This window comes from Sylvia atricapilla, chromosome 3, assembly GCF_009819655.1.
Source record: "Sylvia atricapilla isolate bSylAtr1 chromosome 3, bSylAtr1.pri, whole genome shotgun sequence".
Taxonomy (NCBI): Eukaryota; Metazoa; Chordata; class Aves; order Passeriformes; family Sylviidae; genus Sylvia; species Sylvia atricapilla.
In genome coordinates, this window is record NC_089142.1 from 71,646,270 (window position 1) to 71,663,962 (window position 17,693).

At 44.6% G+C, this 17,693-nt stretch overlaps 1 protein-coding gene across 1 annotated transcript; it reads right to left on the minus strand.

Moving 5' to 3' along the window:
• Positions 1-1,868: 1,868 nt before the first annotated feature.
• CCSAP (centriole, cilia and spindle associated protein) lies at positions 1,869-16,568 on the minus strand. The gene is made up of 3 exons (XM_066315732.1): positions 16,194-16,568; positions 7,755-8,038; positions 1,869-5,947 (listed from the first exon to the last, which is right to left on the minus strand). Exons 1-3 carry the CDS (start codon positions 16,483-16,485, stop codon positions 5,774-5,776), a joined length of 750 nt encoding a protein of 249 aa, XP_066171829.1. The 5' UTR covers positions 16,486-16,568; the 3' UTR covers positions 1,869-5,773.
• Positions 16,569-17,693: the final 1,125 nt, after the last annotated feature.

Genomic DNA, 17,693 nt, shown 5'->3' on the forward strand with positions numbered 1-17,693 from the left:
CAAATAGCCTGTTACTAATTGGGATGTGTTGTCCACCAGGGCTGAGGAGGGTGTTGGTTCCCAAACCGAAGACGAGTTCTGGAATGCTGGGAAAAGCTGAGGTACTGGGTAGTCTGTTCACCACACACCATTCCATAACCCAGTCGGGTGTCTTGGTGCTCTGACAAAAGCTGAGCACAAGCAGAGCTAAAGGTTGCTCGGGTGTCACTGTTGGAGTGGTGGAAGGGGTGTTGCTATTGATCAAAACCTCTTTCCCTCATGACAGTAGCAGTTGAAAGGAGCAGAGGACTGTTGCTTAGAAATAGAAATTTCAGGGGTTTCACAGGGATCTTCTTCTACTTCTTTCTGTCCCTTTTACATATAAGGCCTCTTTTATACTTGGTTCTTACGATCATTTTGGTTAAGTGTCTCTGGTTTAAAAAGCAGTAAGCGGTTTTATTATTTCAGTAACTGTCTTAAAGCTGTTCCCTTTCCTCCCTGGAAGGAAAGAATAGTATCATTATAATGAGTCTGGACATGTTTTTACCATTTTTTAATGTATACTCTCGCTGTATACACATTAACCTGGTTAATGTGCACGTTTATAGTATCTCAACCTTTTATGCTGCATATCTTGCTGACATTCTAAAAAGAAATTTTCTAAAATTGCAACTCCTTAGAGAAATACTGTTGGACGCAATAGCTCTCAGCAGTGCCAACTTTATTGTTTACTACTGCTCCTCTGAGGGTCTTTTATTTCTAAAAATAAACATCATGCCAATATCAGCCCTGGAGTAGATTTCAAGCTTTAGCATTATAGTTGACACAGCAAACGAAACCTAGCTCACCTGAACAGTAAGTCATAAATAGGCTACATATGTTTTTAGGGTAAAATTCTTACTTTACCAAAGCAAGGGGGGGCGGGGGGAGTTTTACATGAAATACCACCAGGTACCTATATCTGAGGTTTCATTGGATGTGGAGCTTTAGCTGTTCAGCCCATTAAGAGATTCAAATGTCTTATTAAAGCCTATGCCTTGCCTTTTATCGAGTCTGTTGGCCTACACTGTTTAATTTAATGCTTGTATCTAGCACCAAATAAAGAATCTTCCTTGATTTTCTTCCAGCAAATCCTGTTTACTTGTACAAGGTTTGTCTGTTAAGTGAAGTCAATAACATGACTATTTGGCAACTCAAGTAGAATTCACAGTTGCCTCATCTTATGCATTCTTTGTATTTAAATAGGTATGCAGTATGGCTCAAGAGTTCTCTTAAGAGCTATAAAAAGGGAATGCCATAGAAAAACCTGATTTGTCTATGCTCCTCATTTCCATTATATTTTATATGCTGGAAGAATTAATGCTATAAAAATCTCAAGAAATACATTGTAAATCCACAGAGTGAAACTAGTTTCATTTGTTTACTGAAGAATCCATGGCATAGAGAACTTCAGTGTAGCCAGCTTTTAAAAGCTTTATTTTTCCTGTTTGTTTGCATATGCCTGTTCTTAGTGATACAACTTCCTTTTTTTTCTCTGTTACCTTTTTTCCTCCAAAGCTTTACATTTTTATTCTCAAGGGCACAGCACTTCAGATAGCTAGTATAGCTGGATTTTTTCTTATCATAGTAGGGGAAGAAAAGTGATTCAAGTTGGGAAAGGATGTTAAGAATCTCTTGGAGAGTTACAGGAGGAACATAGGAGGCTGGAATGGTAACTATAATCTAACTTAATATCCAACCTTAGTCATTAAAGAAGCCTGTCACTTACCTTCCAGGAGAGAATATCTGGGACAAGCAGAAGCCACAGTTTGCATGCAGGGACTAAAGTACCCTGTAGGGGGGAAAAAAAACCTCTGAGATCCCAAAAAGCACAGTACAAGCAGTCCAGGCACTTTGTGTCACTCATTTTATTCACATAAAGTACAAGTTGACACTACACTATTAATAATAGACAATACAGAAGCATTAAAAACAAATACTGTTTAAAAACTTTAAAAAACACATATTGCTTCAAGCTTAGATGGTATTTCCCTATTGTTTTTAAAGTGAATTCAGTGCTAACAATAGCTGAGGCAGCTTCCCATTCACTTGTACCCCTAATTTCATGGGATTTCTTGTCAAGGTGTTGAGTCAGGCTCCATTTATGGCTTTGCTGTTGAGTGCACTAACTGAGCTGGAAAAGAAACTGGAACATCCAGGTTACCATACATTAGGCTCTCAGATTGCAAGCATTGGTCCCTATCACAGTAAAAAAAAATATGTCAGAGGCCTTTATAGTTCAGTGGCACTACATGATACCATAAAAAATGAGAACAAATACATTTCCATATGTGTTAAAAATTCAATTTAAATTTGCATGTGCTACCTGGATAAGATTCTTACCAGAAACGGTCCCTTGTTTTGTTAAGGTTGGCTCTAAGTTCAGCTATCACCTTGACTACTATCTCAGCTTCCTGTGAAAAAGTCTGTATTTCATAGTTGCAAAGATGTGACAGCAGTGACTGAACAGGCATGCTACTGTATTTTACAGGACATTCTTATGCAGCTTTCATGTTAACATTTTACACTGTAAACACTAGTCTTCACAACACTATAGTTAAACTGCAGCATTACACGTTGTAAAACTCTTGCTTCACTTAGCTAAGTACTTCCAGAAACAAAGGAATAAACAGTCATTTTAATGAAGACTTTGGACAATTGAGTATTTACTGTGTTCTTACCAAAAAGTTTTACTTCTAAAACAGGAGTGAGAAGTGTTCACCACTTGGCTAAATTCAAGAGTCCATGCAAGACAGAGTTTAGAAATTCCTTAATTGCTAGGAAGACATTCACTAGGTTTTCTACTTTTCAGTGAGTCCAATTTGAAGCAAATGGCTACCTCCTGTAGGAATCTATGGAATACAGTTAAAGCTTTTACATCTGGAAAGTTCTGCTTGACAATTCAGTTGGCTTTTCATTTGTTAACATCAAAACATCAGCAGTTTTCCAGACCAAATACTTCACACACAGAGCTTGCAGTGATCAGAACTATACTATTTCATATACTCTAAGCAAAATAGTAGCTTTTTAGTCAAATAATGCCCAAATGCAGGAAGGCTACCTGATTTGCAGAATAATTTACCCCTCACTTCAGGCGTTGTATTACTTAGACCCAGATAGTACCAACATAGCACCCGGGATTGTTTTGGCTACAGACCGTTTGAAAAAGCACAACAATAACTCACAAGACCTTATTAGTTTCTCTACTGTCTTCTAGTAAGTGGTCTTTGTGGGAAACAACTCTTGAGCACACAAGTATTAGGACTAGACAATTTCCTCAGTATACAGCAGCCTTGATGCTCTTGAAAATTCTCATTTGAACACCTGAACAGGCCTGTTGGAGATGTTTTAAGTTTGGTTCCCAGTATCCAAGGCAGAAGACACTTAGGCCTCCTATGATCATTGAAAACACCAACACCTAATGGGAAATACATCTTATGCAAACATGGGTAACTTAAGGCAGGCACACAGTCATCCTGGCTCCTCCATTCCCTGTGGGAAGAGAGAACTGGAGAAGCTGTCTTCAAAAGCGTGGCAAGATGAGTCCTGCCCTACACAGTCAAGGAAACTGTTGAATGCGACAAAACGCACCAAGGGCACAATCCATCTGCTGTGGTTACATAAAACATACAAAGCCTGTGGGCAACAGGAACAGGCAAGTTTTTATTGAATAAGGCTGTTAAACACTACTGAGTTGGTGCTTTGACACTGTTGTGCAAAGCTTGGGTGGCTTCTGGAATTGCAACAGCATCAGAAGTAAGCTAAGCATATTTACAGCAGTTATTTTAAGAGGGAAACACAGCATAAAAGGAAATCAAAAGAATCTCATATGGAGTAAAGGCATTCTCTGGAGTAGTCTTCCCCCGTTTTGGGCACTGTTCTAAAAGTTTCAGGAAGTTCTAGGTTGTGGTTTACTTAGCAGTTGAAATACAGGGATTTTGCTGCATATAAAACATTCTTAATCATGCTGTGCTTTCCCAGACTTAAAAGCTGTAAGACCTTAAATAGGTAGCCTTCAGCAAGCGTTATCTGTGTTTTTATAGCTTTATGCTTAAAAGGCAAGTTAAGAAAAAACACAACAGATTTCATGGATTCTAGGACATATTAACAAAATTTAAATTGTGAGTAATGAAACCTTTAGTGATGTAATAGACACCAGGAGGCAGCAGTGCTTGGACCCTTTGCACAATTACTTTCTTCAAGAACACAATCAGACTTTTCACTAGGCATGTGTACTCTGTTTCAATAGTAATTCTGTAGTCCTTCTTCCTCACTGAGATTGTGGAATGAAGCTAAAACTAGTGCAGGTTTCTGCTGAAGAAGTGCAGTTATGCTTCCTGTAGGAATGTGTCCAGCCTGTAAAGCACAACTTCAAAACAATTAAACCGAGGTAACCAACATATGTAACTAACACACAAAACATCTGAACAAAAACTTTGAAGCTCACAACTACAGCAATCATCTGCCTAAAGCGTAGTTAGCAAACTGAAAAAAAGATAATTCACAGCCACCTGAGGGAAACAAAACCACCAAGGATATCACAACTGTCTTACTATGCAGAAGTAGGACCTACAAAACAAAAATGTTCAAACTTCATTACATCATCTTGTTTACTAAAGGATACATCCCTCCTTTCCCTAGCCCTTACCCCCTCCCCATCCCCTCATAAGTGAGGGGTTCTGCACCAATTTCGAGAGGCAGCAAGTATCTCAGGACATCATCTACAAGTTTCATCAACAGAATTTTCAAGTTTAAACCCATTAACAATATGCTTGTACAATACCTCCAAGCGGAATGCATATTGCACTCTGACCCCCACTGAGCACAGTAGATACTCTGAAGTGTTAAAAATAGACCTCACCAGAAAGGAGCCAGCCCTCTCCTTCAATAAATGCATTTACATGATTAAGTACAGCCTAAGTGTGACCACGAGGTTAGTACAGTGGTACAGCTCTATATTTGTAGAACAAGTAACTGCTTATTGAGTGGCAGCTATCAGATAGTGATTGTCTACATTAGTTATTTGGTACAACAGGAACAGCTACAGCAAAACGATCCTGTAGCTGTTTCTTGCCCTGAAAATGAGTAGTTAATTCTAATGACCTTAGAAACAGTGATAAAAGTTAGCATCAGCAGATTCACTAATCAAACAAGGTTGGTTTTGTTTGGGTTTTTTTGTTGCTGTTTTTAAAGTTTCTGTGTACAGACAATGCTTGGTATTTGTCTGCCTAAAGCATCTACATTTATTAGTGCTAATTACCAGACACACTGGCTTCCTGTTGCCTGTCTTCATATACATACTTTCATAAAAGTGTTAAATAGTTTTATAAATACAAAGGCACCTCCATCACTCTTTACTTAAAAAGTCTTTCCCCAGTACCATCTCCCCATGACTTATACTTTAAATAAGGGAAAACAGATTATTTGTAACCATGATCAGAAAGGTGTTTGCTTTGACTCCCTGTATGCTAAGATTCCCCCTCCCACCATCAAAACAAATTAACTGAAGCATTAGAAAAATTCCCAAAAGGGGAATTGTTTAAAAGTTTGGGTAGTTATATCTAAAAGCCTCTTCAAGTGTTATGGCTCCAAGGATACACCCCACTGTGAGGTAGGTAGCCAAGATAAAAACATTGTAACAAATACTTTAACAGCTGGAAACTCCCTATAAAAACCTTGCATAAGTGGTTTGGTTCCTTGCACCAGTGTCCTGATATGCGTTACTTCTTCTGAGGATGCCTAAGGGAATCCAGGTTCAGAGAGCTCTTGCTGAGTAGCATCTCATGTACTCTGTCATCCAGGGGTTGTCTGGTGGGGAGGGCTTTGTTCTCCAGGTGTTTTCCACCTCTGCTGAGCGCACTCGCCTCTGAGAGAGCTTCCTTTTCTCCACTTGCCTCCTGTTCTTTGCTCGTAGAGCAGATTCGTGAATCTAAAAGACCAGAGTTAGTATTACAGGAGAACAGCTTAGGAACCCCTCAGGAATGACAAGGATCACTTTTCATTTGTCCCAGTCCCCATCCTGAAGGAACTGGGATTGTAAGCAAAGTTATATTTTCTTCTCAATTCATACCACTAAGTGAACACAGATTTCTTTTTTTCATGGAAAGTGCTCTGAATTCTGTTCTGCATTATCTTTCACCCTTCCAACTATGAAATTATTGCAAATATATTGAATGTTTTATAGTCCTACTCAGATGTATTCTAAAACTTTCAATTCTCTATCACTTAAAATCTTAAACATCCCTCAATATGCCCAAGCAGCCCTTAAAACCTAAGCCATATTAGTAAAAACAAAACCTAGAGAGTCCTTAGAGATTTAAGATCTTAATTTTGAACAATGTGCTGAACACACAATGACATTTGCATATTAATATAAATTATCATATTTCCTCCAAAATTTAATATGAAGAGCTAGTTTCTATGCTTGCATCTATCTCCAGATTGAAACCTCTATCTTCCGTCTCAGTTAGGGGAAAGTAACACCTTTCAAACATGCAAGAAAAAGTAACCTCAGCAGGCAGTGAGTTCCTGCATAAAGAAACAACCTCAGTGACAAAAGACTACATCATTGGGAGTGTTTCAGAAATACTCTGCCTGTTCAGTCCAACCTCAAGACCCAAGCTAAGCTGTTCCATTACTGTTCCTAGCATAAAGAATGTTAGAAGTCAAAGATGAAGCATAAATATATCTGCTCAAGTCAGGCTTCAACCTCTTCTGGGCTTCTACATAAAGCACCAGTCAAATGTTTTGAGCACCAAAGCTTATCAATTACAAAATTAGCATTACAAAAGTGTCCATTATCAGGAAAGGCAGCTTCTTTCCAAAGCTGTAAGGCCCAAGTTCCTCCTCTTGCTCAAAGGTTTGAGCTGTCCAGGAAGGAAAAGCCTGGGCTTCAAACCCCTTCCAAAACAGCCCATCAAAGGCCAGCTCTATCTTGCAGACCTCAACCACCCCCTACCTCAGCCCTCAGGTATCTTGTGTCACAGATTCAGACTCTGCATTAGTAGTAAGATGAGGACAAGACACTGGGAGAGATGCGTTAATGGTTATGTTTTACCAGCCTAGGAGAGTTACAGAGAAGAAAGAAATCGATCTGTTATAACACTCCCTTGCTGTTTCTAACCTAGGAAACAGAGCCCCAGTACAGCAGAATCCTGGTGCTGTCCATGACTACACAAATTTAATTTGTGCTATTTTGGTAATATTTATACCAGCCCTGTAATCCATCAGCCATCTGATAGACCATTCTGCTGTGAGCAACATTTCCTACTGGCAACCCACCAAAACAGGCTGCTAGACAAGACATTTTAGCAGAAAAGCACTTGTACCATCTCAGTGAGACTCCTAGTCTAGGAAGTGGCCCAGCAAAAGCCACTCGTTCACAGCACAAGCACTTTCCCAGTGTTTACACACCTGCCTGCTCTTGTTCTCATGGAGTTCAGAATGCAGAAATACTTTTATAACAGCCAGTTTTGCTGATAACACTGTAACAGCCAGAAGCACAACATCCAGGGTTTAATTTGCAAATATTAATCAAGCCTGGGAAGTTTACAAACCAACAATAAAGAGCTCTTATTTGGACATCTCAAGGCTCTTCAGGTTTATTGCTAGAATCTACTGCTGGAATGTCCACGCATTCAAATAAAGGGACCCCTGAGACATTTTACCTAGATATTGAGACATCTGTAGGCACTAAGTAGTCACCGCCTTTTAATGAAACAGAAGCTCTCACTTACTTCATTTACTGAAGCAGAAGCACAGACATTGTGAGTTTTCTGGCTCCCAGTATCTGTCTGTCTTTCTCCCCATCCATACAGAGCAAATGGATGTTTATTCTCCTTTGGTGCATCTGTCCTTTGGGGACTTTTGGCTGATTTTCGATCATTACGACTGGACAAGGCACTTCGACTTGGACGTCGTCCTGTACGGCTGGTTTTGTCTGCTTCCTTCACAGAAGCACGTTCTGCAGTTTTCTCTTGCTCTTCCTTCTCCTGCTTTTCTTGATCTTCTTTTTCTTTCTCTAAAGAAAAAAAAAAAAAAGTTATGCTATAAGCTCCCAATGTCAACATATTAATGTCTGATTTGCACACCCTCTCAATACATCATTGAAGCTGTGCTTTTTTAAGAAATGCAAGAAGTCACTGCTTCCTTAGCAACAGACATATGCCTTGCTTAAATGTGTTCATTCTTTAGTGACTACAATACAGCTTTCACATACTTAAAAACATCTTTCACTGGTGAGGTTACAGATAACCAACAGCTTCAGGAGAACTTGAAGACTGTATCCAGTGATCTACTGTCTTCACTATTTCATCCTTGCATCTCTCAGCCAGCAAACAGATGGAGCACTGGATGCCACACAGATGATGCTAGCCAGTCAGAGATGAAGTCTGATAAGACTATGCGCAATATTAAATCCCTCATATTATCATCTTCTGCTGAAAAAGGTGATTAATTTTCAAGTTCCCTTTTTATACATATATCTCTGTTACAGTTTTCTGCTTATGAAGGAGAGTATGAAGCAAAAAGCCACAAAGTGGTAGACATCACCTTTGCTACCTCATTGGTGAATTATGTTGTATGTGTAAATTACCACACTCTGCAGGCATTATTCTCCAAGGCTCCTTTATCCCACACATTTAAGTCTTCCATAGCAAGGGGCCAGCAATAGTCCTCCAGGCACTTGGTATGGAGAGGAGGGTTTGTAAGAGGGTATTTAAAGGCTGAATCACTGCAGTTTTAGATCATCACTGAAGGCTGAATCAGCCTTATATAAAATATTAATTAATTAATAAAAACACAGAGAAACAACTGTCCCATAAGAGCCAATCTTCTTGCCTTACAGTGCAAGGAGAAACTAGTTTTCCTTTGTTTGTGGCACCAATGATGCCACACCTCAAATGCTTTGTTCAGTTCTGGGTCCCCCACTACAAGAAAGACATTGAGGTGCTGGAGCACATCCAGAGAAGGGCAACAGAGCTGGTGAAGGGTCTGGAGCACACGTGCTGTGAGGAGCAGCTGAGGGTGTTTAGCCTGGAGAAAGGGAGGCTCATGGGACGCCTTGTCACTCTCTACAGCTGCCTGAAGGGAGGTTGTGGCATGGTGGGAGTCTCTTCTTCCAGGTAAGAAGTGACAGGACAAGAGGAAATGGCCTCAAGTTGCATCAGGGGAAGTTAACACTAGATATGAGGAAAAATGTCTCCACTAAAAGCATTGTCAGACACTGGAAAAGGCTCCCCAGGGAAGTGGTTGAGTCCCCATGCATGGGGATATTTAAAGACATGAAGATGAGTCACTTTGAGACATGGCTTAGTGGTGGATTTGGCAGTGCTGGCTTAATGGTTGGATTGAATTTTAAAGGTCTTTTCCAACCAAAACAATTCCATTACTCTATAATGAGTAAGTTAATCAAATACACTGCTTACATACATAGGTGAAATATGACTAAGGAAAAAGCACATACAAAGAACCCTGTTTTCATTCTCCATCCAGCAAGTCTTCAGCAGTAGTGTGGACAAGCTGGAAGTGTATGCTAGACCTTGAACATGGCCCCTGAATATTGTGGACAGGCACAAGCAGACATTGTGATCTGACATCTCTGTGGCTTTTAGGCCAACCATGCTTTTTATGCACAAGGCAACTAAAGCATTTTATTCACCTAAAAACATAGGAGTCCACTAGAAACCAATTTCTTCCAAGTCTGATCATTAGATGCTGTCTTCTGCTAGTCTCACACAGTGATCACTCAAACTCTACTGACATAAACACACCAAACCTGCAAATTTTCTACCACACCATCTATTTCTGCTTTTGGAGGGGACCAGCTACAAGCCACCTCTGTTCCAAATCTCAGCACATTCAGCCACCACCAGCATACACTGGTATGGACAGAAGGAATTCCTTCACTGTCATAGAGAGTCCTTCTGGTTTAGGGCTTGCTTACATATCAACAGGTTGACCATGGACAAGTAATGCAGTTTTCACCAAAGTGTCTTCATCATTAAAAGCAGAAAGGCTTGCAAATCCTGACAAAATAGCAACCATTCCTGATAGTTGTTGTGATTTAAAGCATGTACATGCCAAATCCAACACTGCTTTAATCTCAATTCTGCGTCCATCGAGTCCTGATGAGATAGAAGTTACCTGCATAGCACACTGCTTAAGATTCAATTCACTCTAGCACTCACTTGATGTTTGCATGGTAAAGAGATCAAGGCTTGTTCCACGCCCTAGAATTCCCCTAGGGCAGGCCTTATGCTCTCTTGGTGGCTAGCTGTTAGCCTGGCCACCATGGTTTCTACCCCTGGTGCTGCCCAGGCTTGCCCATACCCATCTTCCAAGATGGGCAGGTGCAGCATTCATCAACAGGTGATACTGCAGTACAGCTGAGCATTTGCTAAAGAGTGGCCAGCAATGCTGAAGTATTTAGAGCTGTATTTGTTAAGAATTCAGTTGAATGACACCACAAAACAACCAAAAAAAATTTATTCAAGGCCAAAATAGTGGCATATTGAGATTTAAAAAGGCTAGATGAATTTTACATGCCTAAATATTGGCTGGATGTAGTTTCAAGTTATTATAGACAAAGCTGGTAAAAGCAGCAGTGAGCTCAGTGTGGTATTAGACTTGTTTTGCTTGTTTTCCCTGTGCTCTGGGACACACAGCTTCATCTCTGAAACAAGGCAGCTCATTCATCATGGCTGCAAACAGGCAGCACAGAGTTATTCCCTTACAAAATATTATCTGAGCATCTCCCTACACAGCCATTCCAAAGGAGGGACTGCCTAGGTCCATTATCAGAAGGAAGCACAGTTTTGAGAAAATTAAACTCTGAAAGGGAACATATTGCTGTCAATTCTGCAACAAGAGTGCTTTCGTTCTGGAAAGCTGTTCCATCCTACATTCAAGGGGAAAGTGGCATCTTCCTTCTCTGCAAAGGGGGATGGAGCAACACTGACTTCATAAACAGCAGAAGTGGCATTTAGAGACTTAAAAATACAGGAAAGTGGGGGCTCTGCAATTACATGGATAGTTCAGCTTTAAAAAACAAGGCAACAGCCATGCCTGGGGATGCTCACCAGGATATAGCTCCAGCTGGTCCAGAAATGAATGAGCCAGCGTGTCTCAAAATAGCAATAAAAGCATATGGGTAAATGGCACACAGAGTCCTGTGCACAGCCTTACAGTAAATGCTGTATCCCAGAGTGTACTGTAGCTCTTATGAGCACCTGCTGTTAGAGCAGGTATTTCCATGAACCCACTGCTACAGTGCATTTACACAGAACTCAGTGGGTGAAGGCACAAGATCTCTAACACTTATTTAAGCCTTTTATTTAAAACTACAGCTTATATCCAAGCCATTTTCTTAGGCAACACTTTTCACATGAAGTCAGAAGAGCAGCAGCTGACAGCAGGACTTGCACCCAGCTGCTCAGGAGGAAGTCCAGGCAGCAGCATCATCTTCCCATGCAGAGCACCATCTCCAGCAGACACAGGAAACTCAGAACTGACCAGCTTGCAGCATTACAGGGATTAGACAGGAGAGGGGAAAAGCTAGAAACGTTCAAAACTGCATCATGGATGCTAAGCAGAGCACACTGGATGGACAGGAGGGGATTAAGTGCTTAACAGGCAGAACAAGTCTGTCAGGCCCACCCAATAGGGCTGCTGAACGCTCTTGCCCAGAAGAGGTCACTTACACCCTCTGCATCTCCCTCTTGCATAACAGCTCCTGGCTTGGGAGGGAAAAGCTCCAGGGGAGCTGCTCTCCCACACACACTCGGGGGGCAGACAGGACCTCCATTTCAAAAGGCCCTAATGACTTACTACAGACATCAACAGCCTTCTGATTAGACCCACGGGCCAGGTTACAGGGGCCAGCGGTATTTCTCTTTATAGAGATGTTCTGGCTTTCTTACAGCACTGTCTCAGCATCAGGAGAAGCACTTTGTGCATGCATTGCTGCAGGCAGAACTGGAAGTTTCCTGCTTTTGTACCAACACCTCCCCAAATGGGGCAGGTCTCCTACACCTCTTGAAGCGGCTATATAACCAGTTGTGGGTATCAGTGAACTACAGCTGGGCAGAAAGTAAGTAACTGCAGATGAAACAGATTGCAACATCATTTCTTCAAGGCAGATCTTGCGTGAGGCAGTACTGGGGCTAGCAGCCACACAGCAGCTCAGAGCTGATTGGATTCACACAAGCTTCATCTGCAGCAGAGGTTGGAAAGTAATTACTGGATTGACTTGCTGGCAAAGCTTGTTTCCAAAGGGGAAAAAAATGGGAGCAACTTTAAATAACAGTACTATAAACCCCTGAACTGACAGCCCTGCCTTCTTCCCCCACTATAAGCTGCTCCTTCCCATGTACATGGGCCAGCAAATGCACCTGCAACATGATGACTGACAAGATCAGGGAACAAGTTTGAAATTGGATCTTCTATTTAGTTCCTCTAATCCAGATCAGTCACTTTCCAAATACTATTGAGGTAACTCCTTCAATGGCAGCTTGTCACTGCTGTCAGTTAAGACCACCACACAAAAATGCTGAAGGCAAAATGGCAATAAGGATTGAAAGATATCTTCATCATGCATGTGTGTGCAGCAGGGCCATTTTGCAAGCAACAAGTCTGACAGCAGCACTGCTGCCAAGAGCTTCTGTCTTCTACTTACCAGCCCACTGGGTTCTGTTGACAGCTTTGAGGATGTGTCTACACCACAACTACACCAGCTGATTTAGGTCAAGATTTTGTTGGATTAAGTTTAAAGCACATCTGTGCCTGAGCATGTTCCACAGAACAATCCCACAAACAGCTGCCACAAATGGAGGGCCAGAAGGAATTAACCCAAAGCTGCCCCTGAGCACACCTTGGTATCACTCAGCCATAGCTTCAGTGCAAAACAAGCACCTTTGTCACACGTGCTGCCCCAGGGGTTCACACTGGTAGTGCTTTTGACCAACACCGCTGAATATTAAAGCCAAGCTGCCTACATCCACTTCCTCTTCATGTACCAGAAGCATCCATAACTTTTACACACATGGGCTCATTTTAATGAGAGAAAGAGGAAACCAGGGCGACACATTCCATTATGAATTATGTTTACCTCAGTTACAAAACAATATTAGTGCTGACCAGCCATGACCATTGCAACAAGCACTGTCAATACCTCTCAGGCAGAAATCAAATTCCCCACAAAACAGCAGGAAGCAGCAGTAGCCAGGTAACAGCTGGGATGTTCCAGCATGTGGGTGGATGTCAGATTCAGAAGACAAAAGATGTCATCAACATGAGCACACTCAGCTACCCCCACAGCACTTCAGTGTAATTAAGTTTTCAGAGTAAAAAAAAAAAAAAAATAAAAAAGGCAGTTTAATAGTAGAAGCTTCAGAGTGGTAGTTTCTATGTTATCTCCTCCACATGCCTTAATTAGCCAGCCACTAAGCAGAAGAAAAATAAGAAAAATACATCCTTATGAATATCCAATACTAAACGAGTCACCTCCTTATGTGTTATACGTGCACTAAGATACAATAAACATCCACTAAACCCAACTGCCTAAGCAGAGTTGTTTTCAGTCCTTTTGCTAAAGGCTTAGCAAAGCTCTTAAATACTTGCAGAAGTTTAAAAATGTTTATCTTAAGCCACTGGTCAAAGAAATGAATGTGAAGTACAGATTTTTCTCCCACTATAAGTATTAATAGCAAGGACCTAGCAGACCTTTAGGCACTCCCTTACAGCACCCATGGCAAAGGTGTATCAGTTACAGAAGCACAGTTGCCCAAAATCCTGCAGCCTGGCCTGCCACTGGTGCTCCACAGTCCCTTTGGCACTGCTGCAGGACTGAGGACACAACTGGATGCACTGGACAATCACAGACACCATCACTGACCACAGACAGTGCCTGCACAGCTGCCAAGCTGTTCTTCCCTGCCAAATCCCAACCAGAATCAGATTACCAAGTAACTCCAGCTGGATCTTTCCCTAGAGAGGAGTCAGGGAAGGAATCAGGGAGCAGGCTAATGAGCAGAGCACCCTGGCCAGCAGTCTCCAGCCTTGGCAATGGTGGTGCCATTAGACTGTAGCAGGTTTATGTGCTCTATCCATAGGCTCAACAGAAAGAATGAAAATAAATTCAGGTGCCTACCACAACTGCCCCAAGCTTGTACATATCCAAAGTGCACCAGAAAGTTTGGGAACGCCAGGTTCTGAGTGCAGCTTCAACAGCTTCCACCTCCTCTCACTAAGAGCCAAGCCTTTAGAGAGCATCCCCTTTTCCCATGCAACCACTCCCTGATCTTTTGCAATGCCTTAGTTCTTCTCACTGAGATACTATGTAGTTCTTCCACACACGCTCCCAGTCTAACTTCCTCAAACCCTGACTGAGGAAGGCAAAATCAGGTCCACTAATACTCCGTTACACGCTGGTGAGCTGGGGCGCTTCCATCGCTCCAGAGCTGTTGTGGTTTAAGCTCAGCCAGCAACAAAGTATCACACAGCCACACACTACCTCCCTCTGCAGCAGGATGGGAGCAAGAACCAGAAAAACTCATGGGTTGAGATAAGAACAGCCCAGTAATTGAAATAAAGTAAAATATAATAATAGTAATGAAAAGGGAAGAATAAAACCCAAGACAAACCAGTGATGCACAGTTGGTGGCTCCTGAGCAACTCTGCCCCTTTATACACTGGACATGACTTTCTGGCTATGAAATATCCCTTTGGCCAGTTTGGGTCAGCTGTCCTGGCTGTGCTTCCTCACAGCTTCTGGTGCACCTGTGGCCTAGCAGAGCATGGAAAACTGAGAAGTCCTTGATTTAGGGTAAGTACTGCTGAGCAACTACTGAAAACATCAGTGTGTTATCAATGTTATTCTCACACTGAGTCCAATGCAGAGCACTGTACCAGCTACCTAGCATAAAATTATCCCTGAAATTTCAGCATAGCTGAAATCAGAACAGCTCTGGGGAGGTGGAGAGCATTACCCCAGCAGCTATGTGCACTCCATGTGAAACCTGGGTACCACAGGCCCACCCAGCTGACTGCAGAACTCCACATCACTAACATGCTCTGAAACACCAAACCTCTGGAACAGATGACAGCATGGCCAAAGCGTTTGTGTAATGTGGTATTCCTGAAGTCAATGAATGTAGTTTAGGCTTGAATATCAGAGTACAGATCATTCTGGAAAGCTCAGGCCCCAAAGAGCATTGGATCAGATTAGTTTCCCCACTCCAAACAAGCCCAGCTAAAACCAGGAGGAAAGAAGAGGGGAGAAAAAAAAAAAAAAAAAAAAAAAAAAAAAAGCAGCCCAACAAACAGGCAGCATGAGACTTAACAGTTCTCAAGGATTTTCCCTGCTACTGTACAACAGAGAGACAGCTGATTCAAAAGGCATTTCAAAACAACAATCAATGGCTGCCAGATACATTATTCTTTCACTACAGGTAAGAAACTAGAAAAATCTTATGAGATAAAAAAATACCAGCTTGGAAAGCTTGACCGTGCTATTGTCTGCCTAATCACTCTGTTAGAGCGTGAGACATCAAAACGGAATTAATTACTCTGTGCTAGAAGAGAACAAAATGTTACCAGCTCAGCGCCTGTTCAGACTACGAAATCGACCGCACTCAGCCGCGCACCCAAGATCAACCCTCAGGTAGCTTTAAGAACCAAGTGCTCAGCCGAGACAAATTACATGTGCAGATCCAGGAAAGCAACTGCCTTAAGAGCCAGCCACCGGCATACAGTCCAACTTGCCGCTGCTCTGGCCTGAGAACCTGCTTATATAATAGCAGAGATGCTCGGCTCCCATGGCAACAGTTTACATAAGTGGCTGTGACTCAGGATGAGAGTTACCAGCTCTCGGCTCTTTAAAGAGACACCTCCGATGCCGCAGCCAGGGCTTCCCCGCAGGCCTGGCCCGGGCCGGGCCGGAGGCAGGGGCTGACGGGCCCTTCCACCCGCGGGCCGTGTCCTGGGTCAGACGGGCCAGGCCGCGGCCGGCGCCCCCGCACCGTCACCCCGCCGGGCCCGGGCGCCCCGGGATGGGCCCGGGCAGAGCCGTCCGTGCCGAGCCCCGCGGGGAAGGCAGGGCAGCACGGCGCCCACGCCGCGGGGAGGGGCTCGGGCCGCACCGGACACGCGTGTCCCCCCGCCGCCGCCGCGCTCCCTACCGGGGCTGGCCCGTCCCGCCTCGCTCGGCGCCGCCGCCGCCTCCTCCTCCTCCCGCGGGGCCGGGGGGCTGCCGGCGGCCGGCGGCGAAGGGGACCCGGCGGTGCTGCCGCCGCCGCTGCCGCTGTCCTGCTCCCAGCCGTCCCAGAGCCAGGGCCGGTGCGCCTGCTCCAGGAGCCGGCGGCTGAGGCGGTAGTGCAGCAGCTCCAGGTAGCAGGCGCCGCACGACTCCCACTTGGGCTCCTTGAAGCGCTTCATGTACTCCGTCTTCACCCGCCGCGCCGGCACCACCATGGCGGAGCCGGGAGCCGCACCGGGAGCCGCAGCCTGGAGCCGGGAGCCGCCGGCCGAGCCCGCCCCCTCCCGCTGCTACGTTTAAATCCAAACAGCGGCGTCCGGCCCCGCCCCGAGCGGGGAGGGGCGCCTGGAGCGGGGGAACGGGGCCGCGCGGCGGCGAACGGGGGGAGAGAGGATGAAAATTAAATCGAATGTAACATAAATCAGAAATACACCAAAGCACCGCAGCCCTGGGGCCAGCAGTCCTGGGGCCCGGGTGATCGCTGCAGCAAGTGAGGCTCCGGGAAAGCCCGGCTGAGGGGCAGCCTGGCGCCTGTCGGGGCCCATTGAAACCCAGCGAGTCCGCGCAGGGCGTCAGAATTGAGGCAGCGCCTCCTGTGTGCGGCATCCCGGGAAAACGGCGGGGGAGCTGCTGCCTCCCGGTCTGCTCCTGTGAGAGAGAAGGATGGGCAGCAGCCGGGGCCAGCCGGAGGGAGGTGAACGCCTCTGCAACAACAGGGACCTCTCCATTTTGCACTAATCTGCTTTAAAAACCCGTCGCCAGAACAGGATTCGCCTAATCCAGCGATCGTATCTGGGGATACGAAACGCTTTAGAGACAAATGCAAAAACCGGGGCGGCCTCTGCAGCCGCCCGCCGCCCTCTGCCTGCCCGCACACGGACACGCACCCTCGGCTCGTCAGCGATTTCTGGATATTTCTTTCTCTCCCGCACCGTATTTAGGGCATCGCAGCGAATCGTGCCCCTGTGGGACACGACTGTCCTTGAACGTGGTTTGCTGCAGAGCCTTTGCCACAGCGTCGCGCTGACTTCACAGCCCGGCTCTGGGAGGGGACAGCGTGATCCCCCCGCCCGGCGCCACCCGCTGCCCCAAGGGCTGCGAGCGCCCTGGTTTGGACACCTGCAAACCTGAGCGCCCCTCCGTGCGCAGGCTCTGCGCAGAGGCTCTCCGGCCTCCTCGCCAGCCCCGGCTCCGACACACGGGGGCACTGACGGATTTTCAGAAACAGTTCTAGGAACCGGGTCCTCGCTCCTCTCTCTCTCTCTCTCTCTCTCTCTCTTTTTTTTTTTTTTTTTTTTTTTTTTTTTTTAGCTAGTAAGGAAGCCAACAGTATTTTGCCTTGCCTTGCCCTGTGCGTCCCCCGACTGACACAAATGATAAAAGCACAAGCTGGCACGGATTCCCGGGATGGGAAACGCTGGCC